Genomic DNA, 26,993 nt, shown 5'->3' with positions numbered 1-26,993 from the left:
AAACACATCTGCTGTTTTCCAGGCCAGACAAAATGGTCAAGCTTCCTTTGGCCAGCAGAATAACTAAAAAAATTAGCTCTTCAAACATAAGACTGACTTTCCACTGAAGTATCAACTGATGCTATCAATTGGCAAGCTAGAGCTCTGACATTCTTGTCCCTTCTAAGGCTCAAACATCAAGCAACAGCAGGGAAAAACAAAGGTGCTTCCAAAGCAGTTCATGGGATAACCTGGCCCAACTCAGCTAAGATCAGTGACACCTTTTTGCAAGGCTGTAGCAGTCCAGCAGATGGGCTATGGGCAGACAATCCACACAGATAAATTGTATTTACTACTTCTTACCTGATATGCGTTGCGGGTAGGGACTCATACTGGCGAGAAAGGAAAAGCTCTCTGTGCTTCAACTGATGTTTCTGTTTATCAGTCAAATCAACCTCAATTGTAGTTTCAGACTCTTCTTCAACTTCTTCTGCAGAGAAGCAGAGCGTAGGTCGAAATTAACTGTGTTGCATAACATCATTGCAGCCATTTCATTTGACATCCCCCCCACCCCTTAGCAACCTTCTTTAGTATTTCAAAGAAAAGATGAGTTTAACAAGACTACAGTTTATGTAACTTGACAGAATGTTAAGTATTTTGAATTATACACTTCTACTTCAACCCTTTAAAAAATCATGCTCCTTTCCTCTGTACTACGCATTGATGTCTTTCACACTGTTTAAGAACAATCCTGTCAACATTACTCATTCTTTTTTCATCTTCTTTCCTCTGTTTTTTTCTCTTGCTTGCTGACCAGTTTTGGGGTTGACTTTCTCTTGCCAATATTACTAGTACTAAAACTTTTACAGAAGTCCTGGAGAAAAGCACACTTTCTATGAACTGAAATTTACTAAACATAATTGAAGTCCAAGACCACAAAATCAGTCTATGAAAACTGAAAAAGTCTAATGTCTTCCACTATGTTAACCTTCTTCCATACTGACAACAAATGCAGTGAATTTGCATATTTAAATAAGATTTAAAGTTGTTTCTATTTTAAGCAAGACAGGAAGAAATAAAAGCAGACACTAGAAAGAATCACATACAGAACTGAAGGGCAATGCTCCCAGTGCTTGCTAACATGTCACACAATGGCAGGCCCTCCAACAGAGCTACCCTGGGATCTTGATGTCTTAAATCTGCCTTCCTAGTGGATTTTTGGGACATGTGGAACTTGAATCTGTACTTCCTCCAGCTTCCCAAAAAGGGCAAAAAGTCTCTCTGAATAATGGATGCAAAAATACAGACCCTTTAAAAACATCTTTAAGATCTGGCAACTTTCTACCTGATAAATTATCCACATCTGCAAAACCAAGTGTAGTTTACAAAATGTTTCTCAGAAACTCAAAAACAGAACCTCAGCATGAGATAGTATTTCATGTAACTACCTACAACAGAGGACCTCACACTGTCTACTAATAATAACCATTTTTACAACCAACCTACAAAGACTATTTCAAATTGAAGCCTGCCTGCATCCTCATAGCAACCACAGTTCTCTCCAAATGCAACACTACGACTTTTTTAAATCATGCCTGTGTGTAGTTCATTCCACTTTTAATAGTTCTTTTCACAAAAGTGATGTAACAACATACCCTGGTATAACCAACTACTTCAAACCCAATTCCACTTTAAGTCTATGTTGCTGTAGACATCCCCATCCCCTTCCCTGTTTTGGCATGTTTTGTGGAGAAAGAGCAAGAAAACAAAAATGAAAACAAGAATTTCATCCTTCTCACTTGACAACCCACAGCCTCACCAGGCATATGTACAGGTCCAAGTCAAACTATAACTCAATTCAGAATTATTTTGGCATCTATAATACTGACAATAAATAAATCTTAAAAGAAATCTATGCCAAGGTGAAGCATTTTTTAATTAGGCAAATAGTTAATTAAAAACCAGAAATTAATATTAAAAGGTTTATGTTTGTGCTGGTTTTGGCTGGGAGAGGGTTCATTTTCTTCACAGTGGCTGGTACAGGGCTGTGTTTTGGATTTGTTGATAACACAGGGATGTTTTTGTTAGTGTTGAGCAGAGCTTACCCAGAACCGAGGCCATTTCTGCTCCTCACCCCATAAACGAGGAGGCTGGGGAGGCAAAAGGAGCCTGGAGGGGACACAGCCAGGACAGCTGACCCCAGCTGACCCAGGGGATACCACATGGCATCAGGACCAGCATATAAAGGTGGGGACAGAAGAGGGAAGTGGGGACATTTGGACTGGTGATGTTTTGCCTTCCCAAGTCACTGTTGTGTGTAACAGACCCCAGCTGTCCTGGGGATGGATGAACACCTGCCTACCCATGGGAAGCACGGAATTAATTCCTTGCTTTGCTTTGTTTGTTAATTCCAATTCTTATTCCACCTGGGCTAGTGAGCCAACAGCTGTGTGGTGTTCTGTTGCTAGTTGGGGTTATACCATACCAATGTTTCCAGCAATTAATTTCTACAACTGTTTATTACAGTAAGTGACCATTACAAGCCACATTTTGATTGTCAGGTTCAAGCATTAATACTTCTTCCAGTTACCTTGGTTTTGGGGCTTTTTTCCTAAGTAATTTAGGCATCCAAACACAAGTTTGGTCAACATATCAAAAACACCTGACTGCAGATAAGGCATAAAACACAGGACAATATGGGCCATTTTAAAGTTGCTGCAGGAAGCCAGAGATAATATTCCAGGGTTTAAAATGGCTTAAGACACCTATGCTCATCTCAATATTCTCCTCAAGTAAGAATTTAAATTTAAAAAATTAAGAAGAAAACCCACCACCTTCAAGCAAATTTATTTCACTCATCTTATATAAGCCATGAAAATGTTGATCCAATAGCCTGAAGCTGAAACCAAATGTCTTAGACCCATCTCTTAAAACACTCTGAACCTAAATATGAAACAACATAAATTCTTCTGCTGTATTTTTAGAAATAAAACAGATGTTTTACACAGGATAATCTGACAAGCTAGGTAATAAGTAGAACACACCATGACCAGATACAGAACAGTTCCATCCACTCAACAAAATTTACCATAAGGAAAACGTTACCCTTTCCCGCTTCAGCATTAAGATCTAAAACCAATGTTCACAGTAGGATTTAGTAAAACAAATGATAATTTGTCCCAGCAATTATACAAACCTGTACCAGGAAAGGAAACTGGATAGCATAAAGAAGGGAGGAAGATAAGTTTGCTTGATAGCAACACAAAGAATTCTGCATCTGAAGAAACCTTCAGAGAGCTGCTTGTGAAGCAGGTTTTTGCAATTATCAAGCCTTAATACCCATTAGAAGAAAAGTGGTAACAACCTTGCAGAACTTTTAGAGATCTCTTCACATCTTTTACTTGATTTACAGCACATGTGAATTTCATTTGCTATCCAAGGAGAGAGTATTTCTATCAAAAGGAGTGAAACAGAAGGTACCTACAGGAAATCATAAAGTAGCACCATGCTAAGCACATTTCAGCACTCTGGAAGGGAAGAAAAAGCAATAGCTCAGAGTGAGCAAATATTTTTATGCAGCACTATGGTGATGACATACACAGACCTCATTGTTCCATAATTAGAGAGAAAAAAAATCAATTTAAAATTGCTCAGCTAAATAAAATTTTGAATTTTAGGTACGACTCCAAAGATTATCACTTCATACAATCACATTTTGAAAATTACACACTTCCCTTTAGGCCTTGGGCAAAATTTAAGATAATGCTGTTTTGTGGCACTTCTTCCAATTTACAAGAAATATTTCATTATTTGAAGGAATAAATCTTAGTGAGCAAAAGCAGGCATCTCCAACGAGCTTTTAAAACTTGTGGTCTCTGATATGTGGGCTTTCTTATCATCAGTGGTAAATAATTACTGTGATCCTGAAAATCAGAGTGAGCTAGTGGTGATACTTTCAGGGACAGTACTGCAACTTTCCCATCTGATATAAATGAGACTTAACTGACTCAAGCAATGGACACCAGAAAGAAACTGTAACCCTCACTAATTTTACGTATGCATCGTGACTTTTAAATAGCACAAACACTCTTTTTTCCCTCTTCCATTTAATTTGTGGGATTTACTGTTAGAAAATTGTAGTGTTAGAGAGACTTAGAAGAAAACTGTCCATCCTGTTGTCATCTTATTGCAAAGGTTCCAGACTGTTGTCTCCTTATTGCAAAAGTTTCATACATCCTTGGTGTTTCTCATGGACAGCTCCTCAGAGCACCGACTCTTTCTGCTTCACAAAGCAGCCACTGACTCCAGTTACCTTCTCACCCAGCCACCCCACTCTTTTATAGCACTCTTCTTCTCACTGGTTACAGCTGTGGCCTGTTAAAGTCAGGCCCATTCCTAATCTTCGATAATTGGCCCAGCTGCAACTCCTTACAGGTAAGATTACTTTCCACACTATCTTTATTTTCTTATATTCTATCCCCCTAAACTTGGTATACAGTATCTCTGTTTATAATTACGTGATGAGTCAAGATTACAATGAGGAAGAATTGCTTGTTTCTGCAACTAAAATTAAAATAAACTGAGGGCAAGTCTCTAGAAATGCAACACTCTCATTTAATAAAAATTTCTTTTTTTTAAAGTCCTGAAAGACATTTAAAAGTTTAAATGCAGCTCCAAAAACTGTATGGTTAACCATCAGCTAGCAAAGCAAGGTCAATTCCTTGGACATACTACTTTCGCTTAACTAAATCTAAATAACCCCCCATGCACTCTCCTTGTGTACTGCAAGAGTAAGAGTGATTAGTTTAAACATTGAGGACTATTTTCAGGGAGAAGTAATTCTTCAGTATTAAAAGAAAGGAGGAAGTTATCCCTGTATTGCCACCAAAATGCTGATAGCACTCTTTTCAGCTAGAGTTGGAATCTGGAGATTCAATCAAAAATCATGGAAACAGAGTAATTCAGGCTGGAAGAGGCCTCAGGAGGTCCCTTGAAAAAACTATACTTCAAAATAGGCTCAGCTGTGAGGTCAGTCCCTGGTACTCAGTAATTGAAAATCTCTGAAGACAAAAGAACACATAAGCTCTCCATCCCCCAGTAACGGTGAAAGGCTTCTACATGTATTTAATTAATCTGGATCGCTCCTGTTTCAATTTAGTAACTGCCAAGAGTTCAACTCCATCTCCTGGTCTATAACCCCCATAGGCACTGGGAGTCCACCTCTTCTCCAAATTGAGAAGGGTCAACGCCAGAAGACTCTCCTAGAAGGGCAAGTGCTCATCATGACAGATTTTGCTGAATGCATTCCACTTGATCAGCAACTTTCCTTTTATCAGGAACCTAAAACTGGATGCCTTGGAATTCGATATAATGCAATGGGTGCTGAATAATCAGGGAGGATAATCTCTGGCCTTGATCGACTGGCTATGTGCCTGGTGATACAGCCCAGGATACTCTTGGCCAACTCCCTTCCTTGTCAGGGCCTTTCCTGCAGAGCTGCTCCCCCAAGCCCCCCTGCTCTCAGCTTATGCTCCTGCCAGCAGCTCTTCCCTCCTAGGGCCATTTGTCCCTACTGAACATCATCATGTTCTTGATAAAGCACTCCTCCTGCTTTCTAGGAATCCCTGCATACCAGCCCTCCCCTCAAGCCATCATCTGGCCATCCCCTCCATGCTTGTGTCACCTGCAAAGACGGTAAGAGTGCAGCACATTGCCTGCTCCAGTCACTGCTAAAGAAGATCCCCATGGAGATTCCCATGAGACTCCACACACATAGTGGACACTTCACCACCACCCTCTGACTCAGGCCACGCAATCAGTTCTTTATTCACCTAGCTGTCCCTTAATCCAGGTCAATTCCAATTGCTTGGCCTGCTACAAAGAAAAAAAATAAAGAAAAAGAGAAGAAAGCAGAAATAGGAGACTGAGAAGACATAATGGGAAAACACAAGACTCCTTCCAACAGCAGCACAAACCAATGCTGGATGAAAACAGCAGAGTACCCAAAGCTACAGTGCATTAACTTCCTACCTTAATTGCTTGAAACCATACCTCAGCTTAGCTGTATCCAGCTTATGCAAACATTCAAACCACCACCAACAATATTTGTGGAGTTACAGCCATTTCACAGTTTGTTAAAATACTCATAAAGTTGTATTAGAACAGTATGAGATCAGAATTTCATGTTCAAAGAAAATCTCACTTTCAGAAAATTTTCCAAACTTTCTTCCTTTCCTGTACACCTTTTTCTTCGACACTCAGACTAAAACATTGCAGGTACATTGCAGGTATCAACAACATATTTTCAAACCTACAGATAAAAAGCTGGGAATGCTGAAGAGCAGCAAGTTTACCACACACATCAAAGGAAAAGTGGCTTTGCATAAGCCTCTTTAAGCTTAGATGGTTGTAGCAAAAACTTCAAATGCACATTTGGTAGTTAGATGCTACAGCAGTAACAATTATAAATATAGATTTTGGGAGAGAGAGAGTAAATCTAATTACTGCCAAATTTCATACAAAAGAAAAACAGTAAGTCTAACCATCTGAACAGCTTTATTCAGACTGTGAATGAAGAGCTCACTTAGGTTAGCAGTTGGCCAATTTGCTCATCTGCATGAGGCTTCTTGCCACGTTTCATTGTACTAACTTAGTTGCAATATTTAATCCCCTAAAGCTGTAGTAAGGCCGTTTAATCAACTTTGTGAGCTAGACTATGCACGGTTACACTTTCAATTTGAGTGAGGAAGCGTTTCCCAAAGCTGAATTAATTAGCTTTACTTATACCACGCCTGTTGCAAAGTTCAGATGACTTAGAATGTCTAACATCAATTTGATATTTGCTGTTACTTTTAGCTAGGATAAAAAATCCAAAGAACAGTTTGTATGTATTACAAGTCATGTAAACAGCATATTGCTATCTAAAGCATGAATCTGAGCAATTTTGCAGGTAGGAAAAAATGAAGTGACCACTTGTGTTTACAGGGAACAGGTCTACTTTTAATTCCTGCTGGATAGCATGGATATACATGTGACCTCTAAGGGATTATCCAGTTTTCCTACACAATTATCCAGGTGATCTTCCCACACTACCTCCTCATTATTTTTCTAAAGAAGGTCACAAAACAAAGAAATAACTACTGTGTAGCCATTAAGAACTAAAATGGCACACCTACTGTCCAATAATAAAAATTATTTCCAAAAGAATGCAAAATGGTTGTTTGGATACTTCCAAGTAGCGTGTTATGATAATAACAATTTCCAGGACAATAGTCATTCATAAACAATTGGACAACCATATCACATTTATCACAGGTCTGTAGAGAAAATATTTTATGGAAACCATCACACCTTCCATAGCAGAAAAGTTCACCTTCCCAAACTTGATGGGTGAGGGTTATTTGATAGCTGGTTCTGGAGATTTTTGAGAGCTAAGAGCTTGTGGGTGGAAAGCAAGGAAGGATTACCTCCATAAGTACTATGAATCATGATGTGCTACATTAATAAGTAGATCCTAATAAATTAAATATAACATGAATAAATGCAAAAGCAAGCACAATAGTTCTTTAACCATTTTCCAGCACTGCAAGCTAGTTTATAACAACACTAGAGAACAGAAGGTCCTACAGAAGCATGAGATCAATAACAACACTGGCAGTAGTGAAAAAGCTGGTTTATGTATCATAAACTTCAACTAGAATTTTCCCCTTTTACCCGATTTCTGTATCACCTATTCAAATGCAAATTCTCTCAAATGAGAAAAATATCCTGTTACAGGGCTCAGGTTGTGTTTGGTCATGTGTACATCTGTATAAACTACAGCAAGCTGCTTCAGGATGTGGGAAGCAACAGTCCTGGGTGGTGTTTCTGTGAGCAGCTCATCAGGAGCAGCAAGCAGCAGACTCAAAACTGTGCCATGGACACTGGTATTTGCAACATGATGAACATCCAATTATGGTTACATCCAGCTCATCAGCTGAATCAGAAGTCAATTAGTGGTTTTTCCAAAGTGGACATATGTTTAGAGCTGTGTGGGAAAGAAAGGAAATTTTAGTTCTACTCTCAAATCCAGGCTGGCAGACCCCCATGAGCAAAAGGGTACATGGGTAATCTGACAGCACCCAAGAAACAATTTTTAAATCCATCATCTGGCTCAAGAAATACAAAGGCTACCTGCAACACTGTCATGTAGCCTGCCTGAATAACTACTACACCTGATTTTAATAAAAGGGAGATTTGTATATTCCATTTTCCTGAGACAGCTGCTATTAATCATTTTTCCCATCACTAAGATTTTCACCATTTTTTCTGTGAATGTCCTGCTCATATTTTGTTTTAACAAGATTGTCTTTCCTTTAGCATAGGCAACAGGTCTGTTTGATCTAGTTGGTTAACAAGCTCCATGGTTGTCTCTCCTTAAGAAAATGCAATGTTAATATATAAAAAATAATAAATGTGACATGAGAAGAACAAAGCACACAAAAAATGTCCTCTTATGTTTTCTGTAAGAATCCAAAGTCCATGTTTAAGATATACACTGGCATTTTCTTGCACTGTGTGACAATAACCACAGAGTTTCAGAGATCTAAACTGCTTTTCTAACATTCAGTTCACATCCTCAAAAGCCGATAAACAACTTTTCAAAATTTGTTGGCAGAGATGAAAAGGCACAGATTGTACAAGAACTCTCCTACCCCTACTCAGAATGGCATATGATTCTGCTTATAAAACACAAATTATTTATCTTCTACAGCATCTCCTTACAGAAGGGATGAATTTTGATGGATTTTTTGCAGGAAGGAAAGATGAAGTAGGGGAAAAATAAAAAGAAAGAAAAGGGAAAAAAAGAGAAATAAAATAAAATAAAATAAAAGGATTTGTATACCCTATTCTTGGGTAAACTCATTCAAGGTATATTAAAGCTGTAGGTGTGGGATTAGGAAATAAGAATATTATCCAAGAGAATGCCTGCTCCATGCCAACATGGTAAGAAAGCTTTGCTGTCTATAGACCTGACAAAACAACCAGGAAGAAGAGTTCATTCACTCTGATGGTCTGTGCAAGACTTAAAGGATGATTATTTCCCATTTGCTATGTTAGAGATTTACCTTCCAGGATACATTATTTCCTTAATGCCTGTACAGAGATAATGAGATCATAATTTACAGGAACTATACATATGAACTGAGAAAAGTATAAAGAGATATGAATACATGTATTACTTTAAATAATTAAAGCATTTTAATTTATTCATTCTGAAGCCAGAAGGAAAAACAAACAGAAAAAAAACCAATGTAGGAATAACATCACCTTGCATTAGCTATTCAAATTTTAATACATATGCCATTCCCAAGTAAACCAACAAAGTTTTTCTTCTACTCTCATTACTTTGCTTTGTAGACAACATGTACAAATACCATTTTTTGTTACAGCAAGTAAAATATCAAAAATCTTCACTTATTCATTGCATATAAGGTAAATCTTCAGTATTTTGATTCTGGCTTTTTTTCCACTTATTAAAAACAAAAATTAAAAATTAAAAGAAAGGGGAGAGCATTATGAAGGCAGATGAAGCTAGCCCCCATTTGAAGGCAAATGTAACTATAAAAGCTGTCCATATATCAAAACCTTTCTTCTTGTATAATACTTGGCAACTGAGTCCTTAGCCTCTTGAGGGCCTACTGAGAATAACTGCATCAGGATTTCACTCCTGACAGCAGCATCAGCCAAAGGATCTGCCTAAAGGCACTGCCATACAGCAACGGGCCACAGTACCCTGTAGGGTCTAGGTTACAGATCACTGACTCTGCCAACACTATTTCTACTCTTCTACTCTTTAGTTCAAGCCAAAAAAAGGCTGCACTTTTAATACAGGAAACTGAAACATAGCTCCCTTCATCATTGCATATCACTGTCACAATCCTACACAAAAACAAGAACAAATTAAAAATTAATTCTATCGTTCACCATATCAAAATCAGGAAGAATGCTAATTTAGTTGTGCTGGTTTTGGATAGATGTTTAACCTGTTGTACAAGTAGAAAAGGCACATGCACTCACATAACCCCTGGATATATGCATATATAGTGCTCTATGCACAGCCCAGCAACTCTGCAACCTGCACAGAGACATCCTATGTACTGTGATAAATCCTCAAACAGGTTTTGGATTCAGGCAGTAGGTGACAGTCAAAATGAACTTCCTGAAGTCTTTTAGGAATTTGATAATGTAGAACAGGCTTTTAATGAAAACAATTGCGCTTTTTACCACTCAAACTTGTTTTGCTCATGGGAGTAATGTATTCTACATCAGTACAAAAAAATATCTCTGCAAGGATCACAGAATCATTTGTTGTATATCAAAACCAGAAGCAAAGCAGATTCACACTGCAAATCTTCACTTGATCAGAGATCGTTACAAATAGTAGCTGAGGTAAAAACCAAAATATTGATCAAACAGACAAACTGTACTGTGAAACAGCACAGCCACTCTGGCCACACACTCCATGTGGTTTGGGGCATGACAAACAACATACTTGCTAACTTTGAGTCCTGTTACTTGTGCAGACTATGTTTAACAGAGTTTACAGACAAATCACTCAGCTGCTTCAAACATTCATCTTATCTGCTACTTCTACCTAGTCCATAATACCTCACACCATAATATATATATATATATATATATATATATATATATATATATATATATACACACACACACACAGAGCACTGCATGAATCAGCTGGGGTAGGAAGCACTACACTCATTCTCACACAGAGCCTTGCCCAAGCTGAAAAGCTCCACCTCCACCAGCACGTGTGCAGTTACAGGCATGCATGAGTATTACAAGGGCAACTATTGCACACTTCATTCCACTGCAGAATACAGACATTCAAGAATTACTGCTGGTAAGCCTTTAAATCATCAGACCTGATTCCCACATCACACATTTAATTGCCACTGCATGATGGGAAAGTCTTTCTATATTAATAGTGAGTTTGCATCATTCAAATTTATAAATTACATAAATGGCTGATTCAATTAGACTATCAGAGAACTCTTGGAAGATGTGAAATCCATTTCTTATTGGACCTTTACAGACAGAGATAACCTAGCAATATTTTTGTAGGCTAAAATTTATGCCTCAGGTGCTTTGGTACAGTGCGGGTGCACTGAGAGGAAAGTGGGAAAAGTCACTTAAAATTAGGAGCTAAGGAAAACAGAAGTAGAACTATTTGAGGTTATGGAAATCTACTTATCTTCATGAGACAAAAAGTTATGATAAATAATATCAATTTAAATACTACAAGTATTTTAAGGGTACCAAGAAAACAGTGTAGGATCACGTGCACGCACAATTACGAAACATGAAATAGGCAGGAAAGCAGCTGCGAGAAAACAGCTACATGTTTTCCACAAATCAAAAGAAACCCTGAACAAGTACACTAACAACAGTATTTGTATTTAAACGTGACCATGAGGAAATGAATCCTAAGCAACACAGGGGAATGCACGATGCTTTGGCAATTTTCTGTGAATACTCTCTCCTTCTTAAGACTCAAACGTGAAGAATTTATTTTGGGAGTAGAACTCAGAAAAGTGACACCTTTTGTACCCTACTGAGTTCTTTACCAAGGAAATTTACTAAATAAATACTTCTGGTATTTAAGTAATAAAAATAAAAACTGAGCTTCATATATCTTATAAACAGTTTTAAGCATAAACATGAACTGATATTTTACAGTTTTCCACTCTTCACAGCAAATTCACAGAATTAATCCAGATTTTAGGTTTAGTTTGTTTTTACACTCAGAGAAATTGGCAGCAATGTATTCAAGCCTCTTAAATTTTGTGCTCCAAGAAGAAGATTGATGAATTTGAAAGAAAATTAACCTACACATGCTTGCCAAAAATTTTAAGTTTATACTCTGGAGGTCTAAAGATGAAGCTAGCAAAAAAAAAATCAGGCCATGCAAAAATTCAGATGTAGTTATACAAATTGTACAGGGCAGACAATTTTTTATATGTGAAGAAGCCGCACATGATCCAAACGCAGATCACACACACATAAGTGAAAAAAAATGTGTTTATGCAAGTTTTCCATAAGAGCTAGGAACTCCTAAAATTATGAACTTAGCTGTAAATCCATTCATCCATTAGAAGAAGACCATTAACATTCACAATCTAACAAGCCATTCTACACCAAAGGAGGAGCCTGACCAGACACTGAAGTTAATAACTCTACAAGATACTTGGGGCTGACAGTAAACTTGTTAATGAGACAATATAGCTACTAATTCCAAATGTCAGTCATAAAAAAAACACTCAGACATTGTCAGAAGCAAAACACTCCTCATTACTGCTTCTTTATTGCTTTCTCTGTTGAGGAGAGAAAACATTCACAAGTTCTTGAACAAAAATCAAATGAAGAAAACACATAATTTATGACACTACCCAAAGCACCCTTGAAAAGAATAATTGGGAGTCTTGAGACAAGTTTTTCCTTGATGACAAGGAAGTCGTTTTCAACAGGGCTTTCTGTATTTCAGCAAGTTCTGAATTTTCTCCCCTTTTCCAAATAAATTACAACTGATGGCATTCTCTTGGGTAAATGAAGGAAAACTTGATGTTCCCTTGTCTCAGGAGATCAAAGAGATCATGTCTTCCCCACAAAAAACCCCAAGCTCATTTTCAGTGAAAATGATAGTTAGACTAATATAAATGCCTCAGCATAAAAGCTACTTTGCCACTGATTAAAGAATTTCTTATCTGTATCATCCCACATTACAGACTTCAGGATTTCCAGAAGCAACACAACATAACTGAATTTGCTACTGCTTCGTTTACATGTCTCTATCAGATGACTGTAAATAACATTAGCATGTGACATTCCAACAAAAGCAACTTTGGAACCTATACACCCAAATTTCCTGGCTTACTATATTTGGTTTTGTCTCCAAGAGCCTTCTGATGAGCTGCTCACAGACAAGGACTTCCAAAGAATGCCTTGTCTTCAAAGAGAAAAGGGCAACTACGGGAGATCAAAACTAATTTTCTCCTAATTTTTGGGGTGGGTGGGTGGGTGGGTGTGTGTGTGGACAGAGATGACAGCACCAGGGACACTGAGCTGCAAACAAACACCAGTTTATATTTACAGAAGCCTTGAGATTAACCAGGCAGTATCTCACTGAACCAGTTACACGAGTCTGCTCACCCACTCCTCAGGCATATCTAGCAGCCAAGCCTCCTTCCTTATATACAATTCAAGAGACTCTCCTACCCTTCATTCCCAGCTCTGTCTTTCCAGCACTTAGCCCCTTTTTCTCCTGTCTAACCAGAAAAATGGTATCTTTCATCACAGGGTGATATCAACAGATCTCTTTTCTTAACAGCAAGCAAGAGAGGTCTGCTCACCAAGCACAATTGAAAAAATCAACCGTAACCTAACAGAAAATTTTCCAAAAGCCACAAAATTCCATGGAAGTGTTACTCACACTACTGTAAGAGACACAAATGAATTGAGCTCTTAAGCTCTAAAGAACTTATTTTGTTTTGGGTTTTTTTCACCAACATGACCATAAGCAAGACCAAAAAAGTATTGACCATGGAGTTGATTTTTGTTGTTTGGAACTTTTTTTTTAGAGAAACTATGAATTATTTCAATATTTAAAATTATCAAGACTGAGAAAATTTATTGCATGCAGTAGAAAAATTAATATTTGTCTTTTGGGTTCATTTCACCAAAGGTGCTTTTAACTGAATATAGCCTGCAAAGACAACAGGTATCAATGGAAGTAGTGAAACCAAAAAATAAAAAAGAAAATTTAAGATTTCAGATAAAATCTCCAGTCAAAACAAACTTTTTATGCTAAGATATTATGTGACTTGAATTAGGTAACAGGAAAAGTCATCTTAAAGTGATTTTTTCAGAAAAGAGATTGTGGTTAAAGAAACACTGTATCCTTTATGAGAACCTGTTTAGATTGATATACAAGAACTACTACAATGAAAAAGAACCAGAACCAAAGAAAATAAAATCCACCGAGTTTCTGGTTGTGTTACAATCTCATTGGACAAAAATAGTCCAGCTATAGTATTTTTAAAAAGTTTTGAATTCTACTGAGTCAAATATATGACTGAGATAACAGAACACTGAAGAACACAATGTGTTTTAGACATTTTACTCTGGAGCTCTTTCCTCAACCCCAAGGGTCTCCACACCCATAACTTTTCTCGTACAACTTTCTAAATTGCATTATTTTTTATTGTTGTAGAGGGCAGGAAAAATTCTTGTGTTTTTCCTGGAGCTGAGTATTAAAAATATTGCTATGCAACAGCAACCATATGTTGAAAAACCTGATGACACACAAAAAGGAATTCACATTTCAGTTTTGTGTATCTTTGGGAACATCAATGAGTAATCTGCTAAACACTACTGCTCAAGTTAAGCTCATTTTCTTAACATCTTCAATGATACCTGCTAGCCTGCAGCTCTACTGAAATAAAATCAGATGGAATATTAACAGCTTCATTCTCTCAGATGCATCTGGAATGTTGGCAGTTAACGTAGACAATATGCAAAATATTCCTCCCCTCAAATACAAATCACCTTTAAGTGAAGGTAAGAAGGTTCAGCAGCAGCTAAACTGCTCTGCAAGATCAAGCTATTTCCAGGAATGCTGGAACATTCTTGATATTATATAGAAAATAAACTACGAGTGTTTGTAAGGCACTCTGAGATCTTTTAACAGCAACTATAAAAACATATTGGCATATTAAATATTTTTCACCAAGTTTTATAAGAACTTCTAGTAGGAGCATTGTTTTACAGGCAAAAAAAACCTGAAGTACAGAGAGAATACAGCATTTGTTTCTGATTGCAACACATCAAAGTCATACAAAGGCAAGAACTGAGTACAGACTCCAACATCTGATGATAAAGTTCAGTGGGCATGGCAGTGTTCAGTCAAAGACTGGATCTTGGAGGTCTTTTCCAACCCTAATGATTGTCTAACCAGGAATCCCTAGCAGGACCCTTCCCCTCCTAGATATCTATTGTATACAAAAATTCTGTACCAGAAACACATTTTACAAAGCAATGTGACATGAAACATGACTGATCAAGAGCAAAAGAACAGAAGTTTTAAAAATGTGCAACAAGTAATGCCAGTAAGTGATCTCTAAAAAGAACAGCTGAGATTGAACACGATTTTTTGTCAGCTTCTGTAATCTAGAAAAATTTCATTTTACCTTTCATCTCAGTCAATGAAACAAATATCTCTGAGTAGTTTTTTTTAATTGAGTACTGTCTCATTCACAAAGCATATGAATTCTGTTAATGAGAAAAAATACATTCTGCATGGGCTTTATCACAGGCCCAGAAATATTCTTGGCATTTAGTCAGCATCTCAGCACACCTAAATGAAACAAACCCTCTTTAATAAATCAGAAGACGAAGGACTCCAACAACAGTAATTTTTTTTATATCCTCACCAGATGGTTGGCTTGGCAAAAGCTGGCTGAGGAGTTGCAACAAGAGAATGACTTCAGACATAGTATTACATGATAACACATGATCAGATAAAGAATTTAAAGTGCAAAGATCTGCAAAAAATGGCATCACGCACTCAGGTCACCCCACTCAGCTTCAAGAAAGTAGTAGTGAATATACCTCAAAAATGGTATGGTTTGTGGAATGGTCCCTGTGCAGGGCCAGGAGTTGGACCCAATTATCTCCATGTGTCCCTTGTGATACAGGATATTCTATGATTCTTTGCAATCTATTGCAAAAGAAGGAAATAAGAACTTGAGCCCTTTGCTGTAACCCAAACCCAGTGCTGGTACAAAGCTGACACAGACTCCTCCCCACAGCTATTAAAATCTTGCCCGAAAATAGTTACATTAGTTTTTCTGAAGAAAAAGAATCATCCACATTTTATAGATTCAGCTACAGCTGGCCATTTCTCAATCCCACCATTTAGTTAGGAAACATCTCTATGTCACCCCTTTACGTTTGCTTCACCCATTTTAATGAGCTGCGTGTTCCTGTCCCACCTCTCCAAGCTCTCTCGCTTGTGCACTCGGGTGTCTGTTGCAATATCTGTCTCTTGTCCTGCCTGCCATCCTCTCCTCATCTCTCTTCCTTCTCTTCCCTCCACAGTAAGCCTTACTCTGCTACTGGTCAATTCTTTGATGCCAAGAAAGGAACAGCCCCCTCACAGGGACCCTTGTGGTGATGACCACAACCTAAGAGAGTTAACACCAAAAACAACAACCTGGCCAGTGTTAACGCCCCACAAGAACTCCCTTACTAAGCTCAGGAGGCTGCACAGGACCAAGAAGATGAGCCTGGACAGTATTTTGGTTTGTATTTCCAGCTGACCTTACAATAAACTCTATTTTATAGTAACATAAATCAACAGTGAAAAAACACAAAGTCCTCAAGTGCCTATAAAACATTCCAAATCCCTGGATTTAAGTGGCTACAGTCAGCTTCCAGAACTATTCCCAGACCAAAGCTGATGCCATACATGATGCTGGTAGACAAATAAAAATTTCCTTAATTAAATTCCACCTGAAACACCCGGGAAAGAAAGAAGGCAATACAATTTCCTCACATTCTCTGTGTGACATTCTCTGAAAACAAGAGAACTACTCTGTACCTGAGCATTTTAGAATGGCCTAATGAAAATTTGATTTCCCCTCCCTCAATTTGTTTCAATATCTTGAAACATTTTGGAAGACAACTTAAAACAAAAGCAAACAAACAAAAAAATCCCAACCAAATTTAAAACCCCAAACAAACAACAACAACAAACAAAAGCCAAACCCAACAGCAACAACAAAAAACACCCTAGGAAAACAATATACCAAACTCCTTACCAGTGATACAGGCATAGATTGACTTTATTTCATGTTTCCCAAACATTCTTTAGAATAATTCTGAAATGTTTTCAAATTGCTAAAATTTTCTTTTTAAAGTTACACAATATTTTCTTACAGAGCTCTTTTCTTCTTTTAGTAAATGGGACCATATCTACATCTCAAAATGTAACCTTCAGAAATTGACATCTCAGAAAACCCCAACCAACTGGCAAAATCTTGAGAAATGAATAACTCAGACCAGTTTTCTCAATCATAAAGAAAAAAAAATGCTATCCAAAATATTCCAAAATATCATTGGAAAAGACCAAGCAGATCTTATACTTAAAAGAGTTCTCCAAACAGGCACAGAGAATAAATCAGTGGCTGAACTGGAGTTTTTATTCCTTAAGAAACTTGTATTTTTGAACATTTATTTTATACCAAACCAGGTAGAAGTGTTGATGTGTCAACACGTTTAGCTATATAAAACATTTCCAAAACATACAATTCATAAATATACAAATATTTTGTTTACACACACCATATTTTTAAACATTGTGTTATCCCAGAATGAAAGCCTTTAAATTGAATTGACATTTAACTACATCTGCTCTACGAGGTATAGGAAGCTCTAGGCGAGCAAACCTTCACTATGTGCTGTCCCCTGTGACTGTAACAAACATCTCCTAAGAGAACTTGGCACTACAGATTCCACAGATTGGTCAGAACAAACAGAGACATTGTGTCCAGAGAAAATGTTCATAGAGAAACATAATTCCTGAGAGCACTGGGTTAGAAAGCTCATAACCTGTGAGACACAGCCATTCTAAAGATGTTTGTTGAACCAGCTGGAAATCACATTTCTGTTTCCTCGCTACAGAACCCCAAGAGAATCCCAATAGACAAAAAAAAGACTCCATGGCGCTCCTAGTGACACCAACAAACCTCTAGTATGCTACAGGAGGAAAGAAACAGACCATCAACAAATCCCTTCTATCAAAGTGCTGACAAAATGGAAATCTAAAACTCACATAGGAAATAGAAAAACCTTACTCACTTTTCCAGACTGAATGATACCCACAGGACTAACATACCCTTTTCTAAAAAATAAGCCAACTAAAAGAAAATTCATAAGCTTCATGTTTTAAAACTCAATATTAAAAAAAAAAAAAAGTATTTCCAGTAAAATTGTTATCACTTTATTACTTTTTTGCTCCCTCCATTAGAAAAGAAAAACAAAAAAAAGTGTTAGAAAGTTTAGTGAACTTTCACCTAAAGTTGTATGTTTCAATACATTTAATCTGGAAGAACTAAAAAGACTAATGATTGTGGGGGCTGATGATCATGATCATAAATAGGTCACAAATAACTGTAGAGTGTACCCAACTATGTAACAAAACATTAAATAATTTTCTTAGCACATAAGCAAGATTTATTGTTTTCCTATAAACACCAAGCTAGTACTTCATACTATGTACTCAAATCACCCCCACCTCTCTAAGACCAATAAAAGAATAAAACAAAAGCCAAAGGTTGGCTGTTTCTCTTCACTCACCGTACCTGGATGAGCAAAATTACCAGAGCTGGACATTAAACAAATTGCAGGGTATTTTTAAAGCACCTAATTACACCATCATATATCTGCATTAAAAAGTTGGCATTATCTAATGTCTTTCAAGAGAATCTCTTGAAAGATATTAGATAATGCCAATTTTTTATAAAATAGAGATTTATTACCCCTACATAATTTATTCACAGATTCATTTTGAAAACTCAAGCATCATATACAATCAAAATGGTATTTAATAGCATATGGCAAGAAATTTAAGAGATGTTGACACACTTCACATTTCAGTTATTTACAAATATGACTGGAGTATTTTGCAAATCACTGTCTTCATCTCGGATTTTTAGGTTCTGAATTATATTTTCAGAATTGCATTTTTTCTCTTCAGAATTATATTTCTCATCAAAAAATTATGGAACATTATGATATTTCACTTGTATACCAAATGGCAGATACCAAAAAAAGATTAGGTTCACATAGAAAAATGCAACTTTTGTCACCTATTACCATTTGTTGTTTTTCTGAGAAAAGGAAAAAAAATTGAAAAAAGCCCCAACCTCCACTAATTTTTTACTAATAGCTATATTTAGCATAAATGCACATAACAGCTCTTTTACAATCTCCAGTGATTTTCAGTCCCCAATGATACATTTCATTCTTTACATTAAGCAATACGTGTTTATGTCCAACTCAAAAAAATCATATCAAATGATCACAAGTGCTCTTAAGCTTAAATTGACTCACAACCAAGAATTACTTTTGACATAAAAAAAAACGCAGCTGTATCTTCCAGATGAAAAGATACATTCTCTTTTTTTTTTCCAGATGCAATCTCAATCACATGGATACAGCTTAACTTAATTCTCAGATGCAACTAACAGGAGCAGGAGATTATCAGACAATACTAAGCAACTAACTGGATATTAATAAATGCTTTACATAAATATATATTTCACATGCCAAGAAACCCCACAATTTTAAGCAGCTGCAGAAATTGAGCAGGCTGTGTTAGTAAGGAAAAATGCCCTACCCCATCTACTTACTAGCATGCTTATCTGCGAGCATTATGAGGCTGTTAGAAATATCTCTTCGCCTGTAAAAACACACCACTTTGGCTTCCACGTTCCCATTGGCAGTCTACAAAAGGAAGAGAAAATCAAGTCAGGATGTATCCCTCCTCAGCTGAGTAACACAAATTAAACTCTGCTCTCTGCTTGGAGTGCTCCCTCATGTCAGTAGTTCTCACATGATCAGTCAAGCTGAAATCAACAGAATTACTCCAATAAATAAAATCGCCTTGAGAGAGGCCAGTATCAATTTCAGACCAGACAAGAGGATTAACTACAATTATTGAGTCCTCAGAATTTATATTTTGTTCAGGTGTTCAGAGGTGCAATGACAGTATCATGCTAATGTAAGAATCCTTCAGAAATGTTGGAATCTTGTGAACGTTTCTTTATAATCCAGCTTTAGACAGAAATGTATATTGCAAAATACTCTAGCATTTTTTCAGAATCTCATTTAATATAGGATTTATTGAAAAAGTCTTTTTCAAAGACTTCTGAAAAGTTTATTTGAAAAAGTCACAACAGATCCTAAAATAAAAGATCTATTTAGTTTGGTGTTGTTTTCATGACTCATTATGGGGACCATGATCTTCTATAAAGAATTTACTAATATTTGAAAAACTGCATACTCCTCCTTTTTTTAACCTCGAGTTACTTATTTAATACTAAAAAGTATAATGTTTTGATAAACTTTCTTACAAAAAAATATTGTCCCTGGTAGAACAATAGTCAAAGCATTTCATTACATATTTACGTAACATCTCCACATTTGCTTGATACACACGAAAGCAAACCATTCACATTCAAGATGTCTAGACTACAACCTCCAGCCTCTCTTTAGGAAAAAAAAAAAAATCAATATTGCTTTACCCTGCATGAGTAAGATTAAATTATAGCAGTGCAGTTTAAAGATAATAAACATTACATTCAATTCATGATTGGAATCATGTCAATTACCGTGAGTAAAAAATTTTCTTCTTCAATAAAAGTCAAAAATTATTTGCCATGCACAAGTTTAGTGGATGTTGCGTTGGACAGCACTAACATTTAATGTGGTTGATGTCCGCTATGGCATAGTGCTGTGTTTCATTAATAAGAAGAAAGCCACTTGCAGGTCACCAATTTTTTCATTTACTTTCTAACCACTGGGGAAAAAAATATCTTAATCATTACTTACATCATGATGGGCATTTTAACAATTAACTTTTGATGTAGCACATCAGTAAGCTTTAATACTGCTTGAGGGAAAAGTAAAAAAAAAAAAAAAAAAAAAAAAAAAAATTAAAAATAATAAAAAATTCCATAGAAGCACCACATTATTCTTAGTAGTGTCAGAGTGAAGAAAAATCATCATGCCTTCCCCAAAATGACAGTCAATAGAGCCTCCATTTTTCCATTTTTTAGAAAAATACACTCAGGTTAGAGACAGAGAACAGAGTCTGCACTTTATTCAAAAGCCCATTCTTCATTCACAGCTGCCAATAGGCAGAGCAACAGACAGCCACAGAAGTCACATATTCTGTCATTTGATCACTGCAAAGTCTTGCTGGCACCTTCCAGCTCTTCAGATGTCTATCTAAAAGCAGACACATTATATGATGGCTGTCATTCCAGATGGATTCACAGTGTCACTGTCAGCCAGGGAATTAAATTCATTCATTTCTCCAAGAATTCATAGAATTTGTTAGAAAATTTTTGCAGCAGAGTAATCCTGTTCACCAGGAATTGGGTGTTTCCTTAGGTAACAGGGCAGAATTAGAGGATATCACACAGGAAGTTTTCAGTAACCACCAGAAACCCCCACTACAGTAAAAATCTTAAGGGATAGAAATAATTCTCAGGTTTTAACAAGCACTGTTGCCAAAGGTTAAGAAAGAATCTTAGATATTTGTACCTTGTTAAGTTCTTCAATTCTCCTAATGAGATATGGATTGCTGGAAGAATTTTCAAAATAAACATAATCTGCAAGGAAAAAAAGAAAAGTCACTGAAATACCAAAAGTTATGTAAAGGCCTATCATTATTAATGCAAAACTTTTCTTCTAAACCTAGAAGTTTTCTTCTAAACCTAGAAGTTTTCAAAGGGCTGAGATTTCTTCATAAACGTTGGGATCATGATGTATTTCTACACTGAGATTTAATATAATTTGTTCCTAAATTCTAGTTTTAACTGCACTACACCTGCTTTAACAACCATGCTGGAAAAAAGTTAAATGGTTTGTGTTGAAGCTCACACTGTAATCCAGTAATCCACACACTTCATAAATCTTGATAGGGAAGGAGCAACTTCTCACAATAAATTAGGAAGATTTAAGACCTGAGCACTTTAGTGAGTTTCTGTATTATGGAGATTAACATTTCTGTAAGAGATGACACGCCATATTTATTATCAGGTGCTGCGGCAATGACCAATGTCCCAATGAGTAATGTATGTTTTATGATACTTGCCCTTGTTGTTATCTCTGTCCAGTAAAATACAAACCATATTAAGCAGAAATTGCCATGAAATTAGCAAGGATCTTGCAGGACAATGTCTCTTTCAGCGTAATTAATATAAACATGTTTTCATAGATTGAATGGAAATTTACTCGTGTCCTGAAAGCTACTCCCATGCAACATACAAAGAATTGACAAGCAGCACATTTCCTTCAATAGTTTTTTGAAAACTTGTTTTTGTCCAATGAAAAAGTACCCATCAAATGTCAACCACACTTTAAATTTGATGTTGGACTTCTGCACTGCACACCTTGCAAACTTTATTTTTAAAAATCAGATGAGAAACCGTAACAATGTATAGAAGTCTTCTGCAACACTTTGACACTACAATACAATGAAAAGGAACTTCAGGAAGTTCTAAGGAAAGAATACGATCTCTGGGTAGTGTTCACAATTGCTCATTAAGATTACGACGAAAAAAAAGAGAACTGGTGACCTAAGAGGTAAACCGTACCCGCTACCTGCTCAGAGAAGGATTATTTTCATGAGTAAAGGCTGATGGGACTACAATCTAAGTGCCCTAATGAGGGAAGATTTGTGGCTCTATCAGCACATCTCAAAACATTAGCAGAAAGCGATGCGTAGAAATGAGGGGTTACATTATCACCTCTCATTTCCAGGCATCCTCCCTCTCAGCTCTGGCTGTTGAGAGCAGGAGGATGGAGCGATTTTTGAGCACCCAGTACTGCACACCTAACTTGAGCGGTGCACCTGAGCCACAACACCGGGCACACTGCCACGTTCGTTCCCTCCGTGAGCGAGCCAAAGTTATCCGTGTCATTTTCGCCAGGCTCGGGGTGGGAAGACAAACGCTTGCCGTGTTTTTCACCGCCTGGACGCCCTCTCCCCCCCGCCCTTCGCCAAGCAGTCACGTATCAGGGAGCTCCTCAGGGGTCACGGCGGCAAGCATGGGAAGCTGACAGAAATCCCCCGGTTACACGGCCGGATTAATTATTTATCCCCGGCAGACCAAGGAGGGCGCGGAGAAACTCCGCCGTGAGCGGGAGGCGGGCGCGGGGCAGGGAGCGGCGCGGAGGGGAGCGCTCCCCGGGCCGGGCTGGGGCTGCCCGCCCCGCACGGCCCCGCACGGCGCCGGCAGGGCCCGCCAGGCCGCGGCGAGGCCGGCCCGGCCCGGGGGCGCTCGGCCGGGTACCCGGCCCCTGGCTGGCCCGCGGGCCCCTTCGCGGCTCCCCGGGGAAGGAGGCGAGGCGCAGGGGCGGCCGTGCCCGGCCGGCGCCGCGGAGCGGGGGCTGGAAGCCGGCGGCGCCTCTCCCCCATTCCCTTCCTTTCCCCGCGGAGGGCGGCGCTGCCCTTCTCCTGCTCGGCGGCGGGGGCCGGGCTCCCACCCGGCGCACGGGGCTGGCAGGGGAGGAACCTCCGTCCTCCGCCCCGCCGAGGGCCCGGCGACCCTTCGCCGGACCGGCCGCCTCCTCTCGCCGCCCGCCCGGGCCCGGCCGCCCCGCTCGGGGCCGCGCCAGCCCGAGGCCGGGGCGCCGCTCTTGGCCCCGGCGCGGCGCGCACGGCCCGCGGCCCGGCGGGACCCCCGGCCCTGCCCGCGGGGGGCTCCGGGCGGGCGCCGCCGCGTCCCCACATACCTCCCACTCGGTACATGTTGGCCGCCATGTCTGCGCTCTGCGCCGCCCTCCTCCTCCTCCTCCTCCTGCCGCCTCTGCCGGGCCGGGCTGGGCAAGGAGGGAGCGGCTCCCGCCGCCGCCCCCCCGCGCCGCGCTCGCCCCCACCCCGCGCCGCCACCCCTCCCCGCCCGGGCGCAGGACACAGCGCCCCACGGGGCCGCCGCCGCCGCCGCTTCCGGAGCCGCCGCCGCCAAGGGGTTAAACGGGCGCCCCCGGGCTCCCCCCCCGCGCACCGGGCCCGGGGCGGGTCGCGGGCAGGGCCGGCCGCAGGTGGGGTGGGGCGGCGCCGGGGGAGCCGCGGGTGCGCGGCCGCGCTCCCCGCCGTGCCCGGAGCGCGCCACGCTCTGCCGGCTCCCGCCGCTTTGTCCCGCTCCTCTCCGACCCTCTGCGGACCTGGGGAATTTTTGGTGTTTGCCTCTTCCCCGGGGCGGCCGAGGATCTCCCCTTGGTGACTCTTTGTAGTATCCCAGAAAAAGTTTGTTTCCTGCGCAGCACCTGTTGGTGGTGGTTTGGCGGCCCCTTTGTTCGCCTCCGGAGCGCGGTCCCACGGGAGGCTCCGGCGCCCCCAGCCCGCCCCGGGCACGGTGCCGCTCCGAGCTCTCCGCCGTCTGCAGGACGCAGCTTGCTCGCAACAGGCAGCACAAAACATCTATGACAGAATAAAGATAAATCTAGCAGCTCGTCTCGGAGGCAGGAAGCGTTGAAAGAGATGCATTCAAATCCTCCGATGAGAGAGATGCTTCAAAAACATCAATATGATGTAACGTGAAGCCATTTCCCCCTGTTTATACAAAGTTCACACCATAAGAAACAATCCATACACTTCACAAACAAATTGATCCAGCTGCGGCATGCTTTCTTGGAAAAGAAATTCTTGTTATCATCTCCCTGAAACAAAAGGGGTGATTTATTTTTTGTTTCATGTCCTGGATATTCATGTGTGCGTTCCAAAGTTAAAATTTCACTTCATCCTTAGCTACAGAAAAAATGTGTTGGTTAGAAGGAGGATGATCTTCCCTGGTGTTTCGAACGATTATACCCTGTCCTTCCTTTCTTCTCTAAGCAAATATGGGACTATCAAGTGTCCACTTCTAGGACACTTAATTTCTCCAGTGACTACAACTTGTGTCGAAACGGCAACTGAGAAGCGAATTTCTGAAACACATGTAACAAGCATATGATACAGTAATTTACTTTTCTTTTAAACACACCGGCACATTCAAGCACTGAAAGGAAAAATGGGGAATTGTCCTCTGTTGAACATCTGTGGAAGCTGAAAACAAGTCAGCAGAAACTCCTTGGGAAATACCAACCCTGTCCAGCTGGGTATTTCCAGAGGCACAATAACATGACTTTAGCAGAGACCTGAGGTGTTACTTTTACTCTCCTGTTTTACTGCCTGGGTAAATGAAACGGGTTAAACTCTCTCTCAGGCAAGAGAACAATTAATTCAAACAGTTGGTTTGTCACAGCCATCACAAATTAAATAAAATGCCTCCAAGCTCTTTCCCTCATTTTAAGTCCGCACTTAGGGGGATGAGGGGGACTGCCCTCACTAGAAAGTTTACAATGTCCCCCTCATCCCACAAGAAGTGGATTTGGACAGAAACAGACCAGTGCTTCCATCAGCTGAAGGCATGGCCTGTGGAAGAGGAATGCAGCTCCTGAAGATGCAGAAGGTGAGAGAGCAGCCCATGGTCCCAGCCTGTCCTTTCAGGTGGACAGCCTGAAAATAGTTAGGAAACCACCCTTAGTTCCAGCTGCCAGACTGAGGCTGCACCACAGAGCAGATAAACAGAGAAATAATGGTGTTTACATACCTCAGTACCGAATCACAGTCACTGGGCCCCCTTTCCACAGTGCCGCACTCACACAGTCAGCACAGCACAGCCCGGGGCGTTCAGTACATCCACAGCTCAAGGTCACTGCCTTGGGAGTGGGCACAGCCGGCTGCTGGATACAGAGTTGCAGCACTGGCAGAATATTTTACTTTGGTGTAACATATACAAAAGCCTGAATACAGTTTTTTTTCGGTGTTCTCTCAGCGTACAGAATGGGAAAAATTAAACTCATGTAAACGCCTTCATTTTTCTAGATCAAATAGAATGGAAAACTCTCATTTCAACTACAAGACTGTTAAGAAAAAAAAAAACCCAAAACAGATAAGAGCCTTGTCTTAACCTGGTATATGAACTGTGTTTATCCATAGACTGAGATTACTTGTGCTGTTTGAAAGAAACCACATTTCTGTAGCAACTTAAATTAAGATGCAAGACAGATTATTCCTGTTAGAGACACAGTTTACCTGAGAGCTTCATTTTACAGTTTTCTTTGTGGTGCCACCCTGAGCAGTCCATCATTCCTCCTCATGGTCCTCCAAAGAAAAGCCAAAGAAAGAATGGAGTGTTAAAAGGATATTTTAAACTAGTTCCATGGTCCAGGCTGGGCAGCTGCCCCATGGTGAGCAAGATCAGCAGTCCTGAAAGACATGGACATCAGGCACTGAGAGAAGAGATGGCCAAGAACCTTTCACAGTATTCCCAACACAATGTCTATTGACTTATCCAGGCTGCACTCTCTTTTTTGGCTTTTTCTCTTTAGCCTCATCAGATGCACCTAAATCATGTCTATTACATATCTATAGGGTTAACTTGAGCTATACGATTTTCTTAATGCATTTAAAAGAATGCTATTATGAAATATTCTTTTTCCATTAGAGATAGTACAAAAAGTTTCACCTTTTCTTCATAGGCAATTTAAGGTTTCTTTATTACATGTGGAATTACTTGGACAAAGGTAATGGAAATCTGCTATAAGAGAATTTTATTCTTGCATTTTCATTTTTCAAATTGAATTTTCTTATTTTCCACTACTGCAGAGCCAAGATGAAAGTTTTAAAAAGTTCTAACAATTTCATCATTTCATGAAGTCAAAGAATAAGACAACTTCCATTGCAACTGTCATACGGCCTCCTATTTTGTGTCCATAGAACTAAATTTCAAGGTTTCCCAATTTCAGACGCTCCTTAATTACAAAAAAGCCTGAATCTAAACAACACCAACCTCACCATCAAAACATGTCCAACCTATAAGCTTCTTCACAAAAGATACCAGAACTGAATACAATTATTTGATTGTTTGATTGTTGATGATTATATGACAGTCAAGAGGACTAAAGTAAAACATAGTGATAGAGGGGTGTGCTTCAGATTGAAATACTTCAGAATCTTACAGGTAGGAACATCTTTGTGAAATTGACAAAAACATTGAAGAATGAGTTGCTTGAATCTTCATAAAATGTTCATCTTCCTGTAGAGCTTTCACAGAAACTCACCCTTGTGCTAATGAAATGGAAAGGAAAAGACCTCTCCCATCCTTGGCCCTTGCCCA

At 39.4% G+C, this 26,993-nt stretch overlaps 1 protein-coding gene across 3 annotated transcripts in view; it reads right to left on the bottom strand.

The window, feature by feature from the left end:
• The window catches only part of MTA3 (metastasis associated 1 family member 3), a 167,606-nt gene extending 143,943 nt beyond the window's left edge, over window positions 1–23,663 (bottom strand). For all 3 annotated transcript variants that reach the window (XM_058020133.1, XM_058020134.1, XM_058020135.1), the window contains exons 1-4: window positions 23,566–23,663; window positions 21,370–21,437; window positions 19,452–19,545; window positions 343–469 (exon numbers count right to left, since the gene is read on the bottom strand). In XM_058020133.1, coding sequence (XP_057876116.1) covers window positions 343–469; window positions 19,452–19,545; window positions 21,370–21,437; window positions 23,566–23,593 — 317 coding nt within the window. In that variant the 5' untranslated portion in view covers window positions 23,594–23,663. The remainder of the gene's footprint in view (window positions 1–342; window positions 470–19,451; window positions 19,546–21,369; window positions 21,438–23,565) is intronic.
• Between the last annotated feature and the right edge of the window lie 3,330 nt (window positions 23,664–26,993).

The sequence above is a fragment of the Melospiza georgiana genome, chromosome 3 (genome assembly GCF_028018845.1).
Source record: "Melospiza georgiana isolate bMelGeo1 chromosome 3, bMelGeo1.pri, whole genome shotgun sequence".
Taxonomy (NCBI): Eukaryota; Metazoa; Chordata; class Aves; order Passeriformes; family Passerellidae; genus Melospiza; species Melospiza georgiana.
This window is presented reverse-complemented; position numbering and strand designations above follow the sequence as displayed.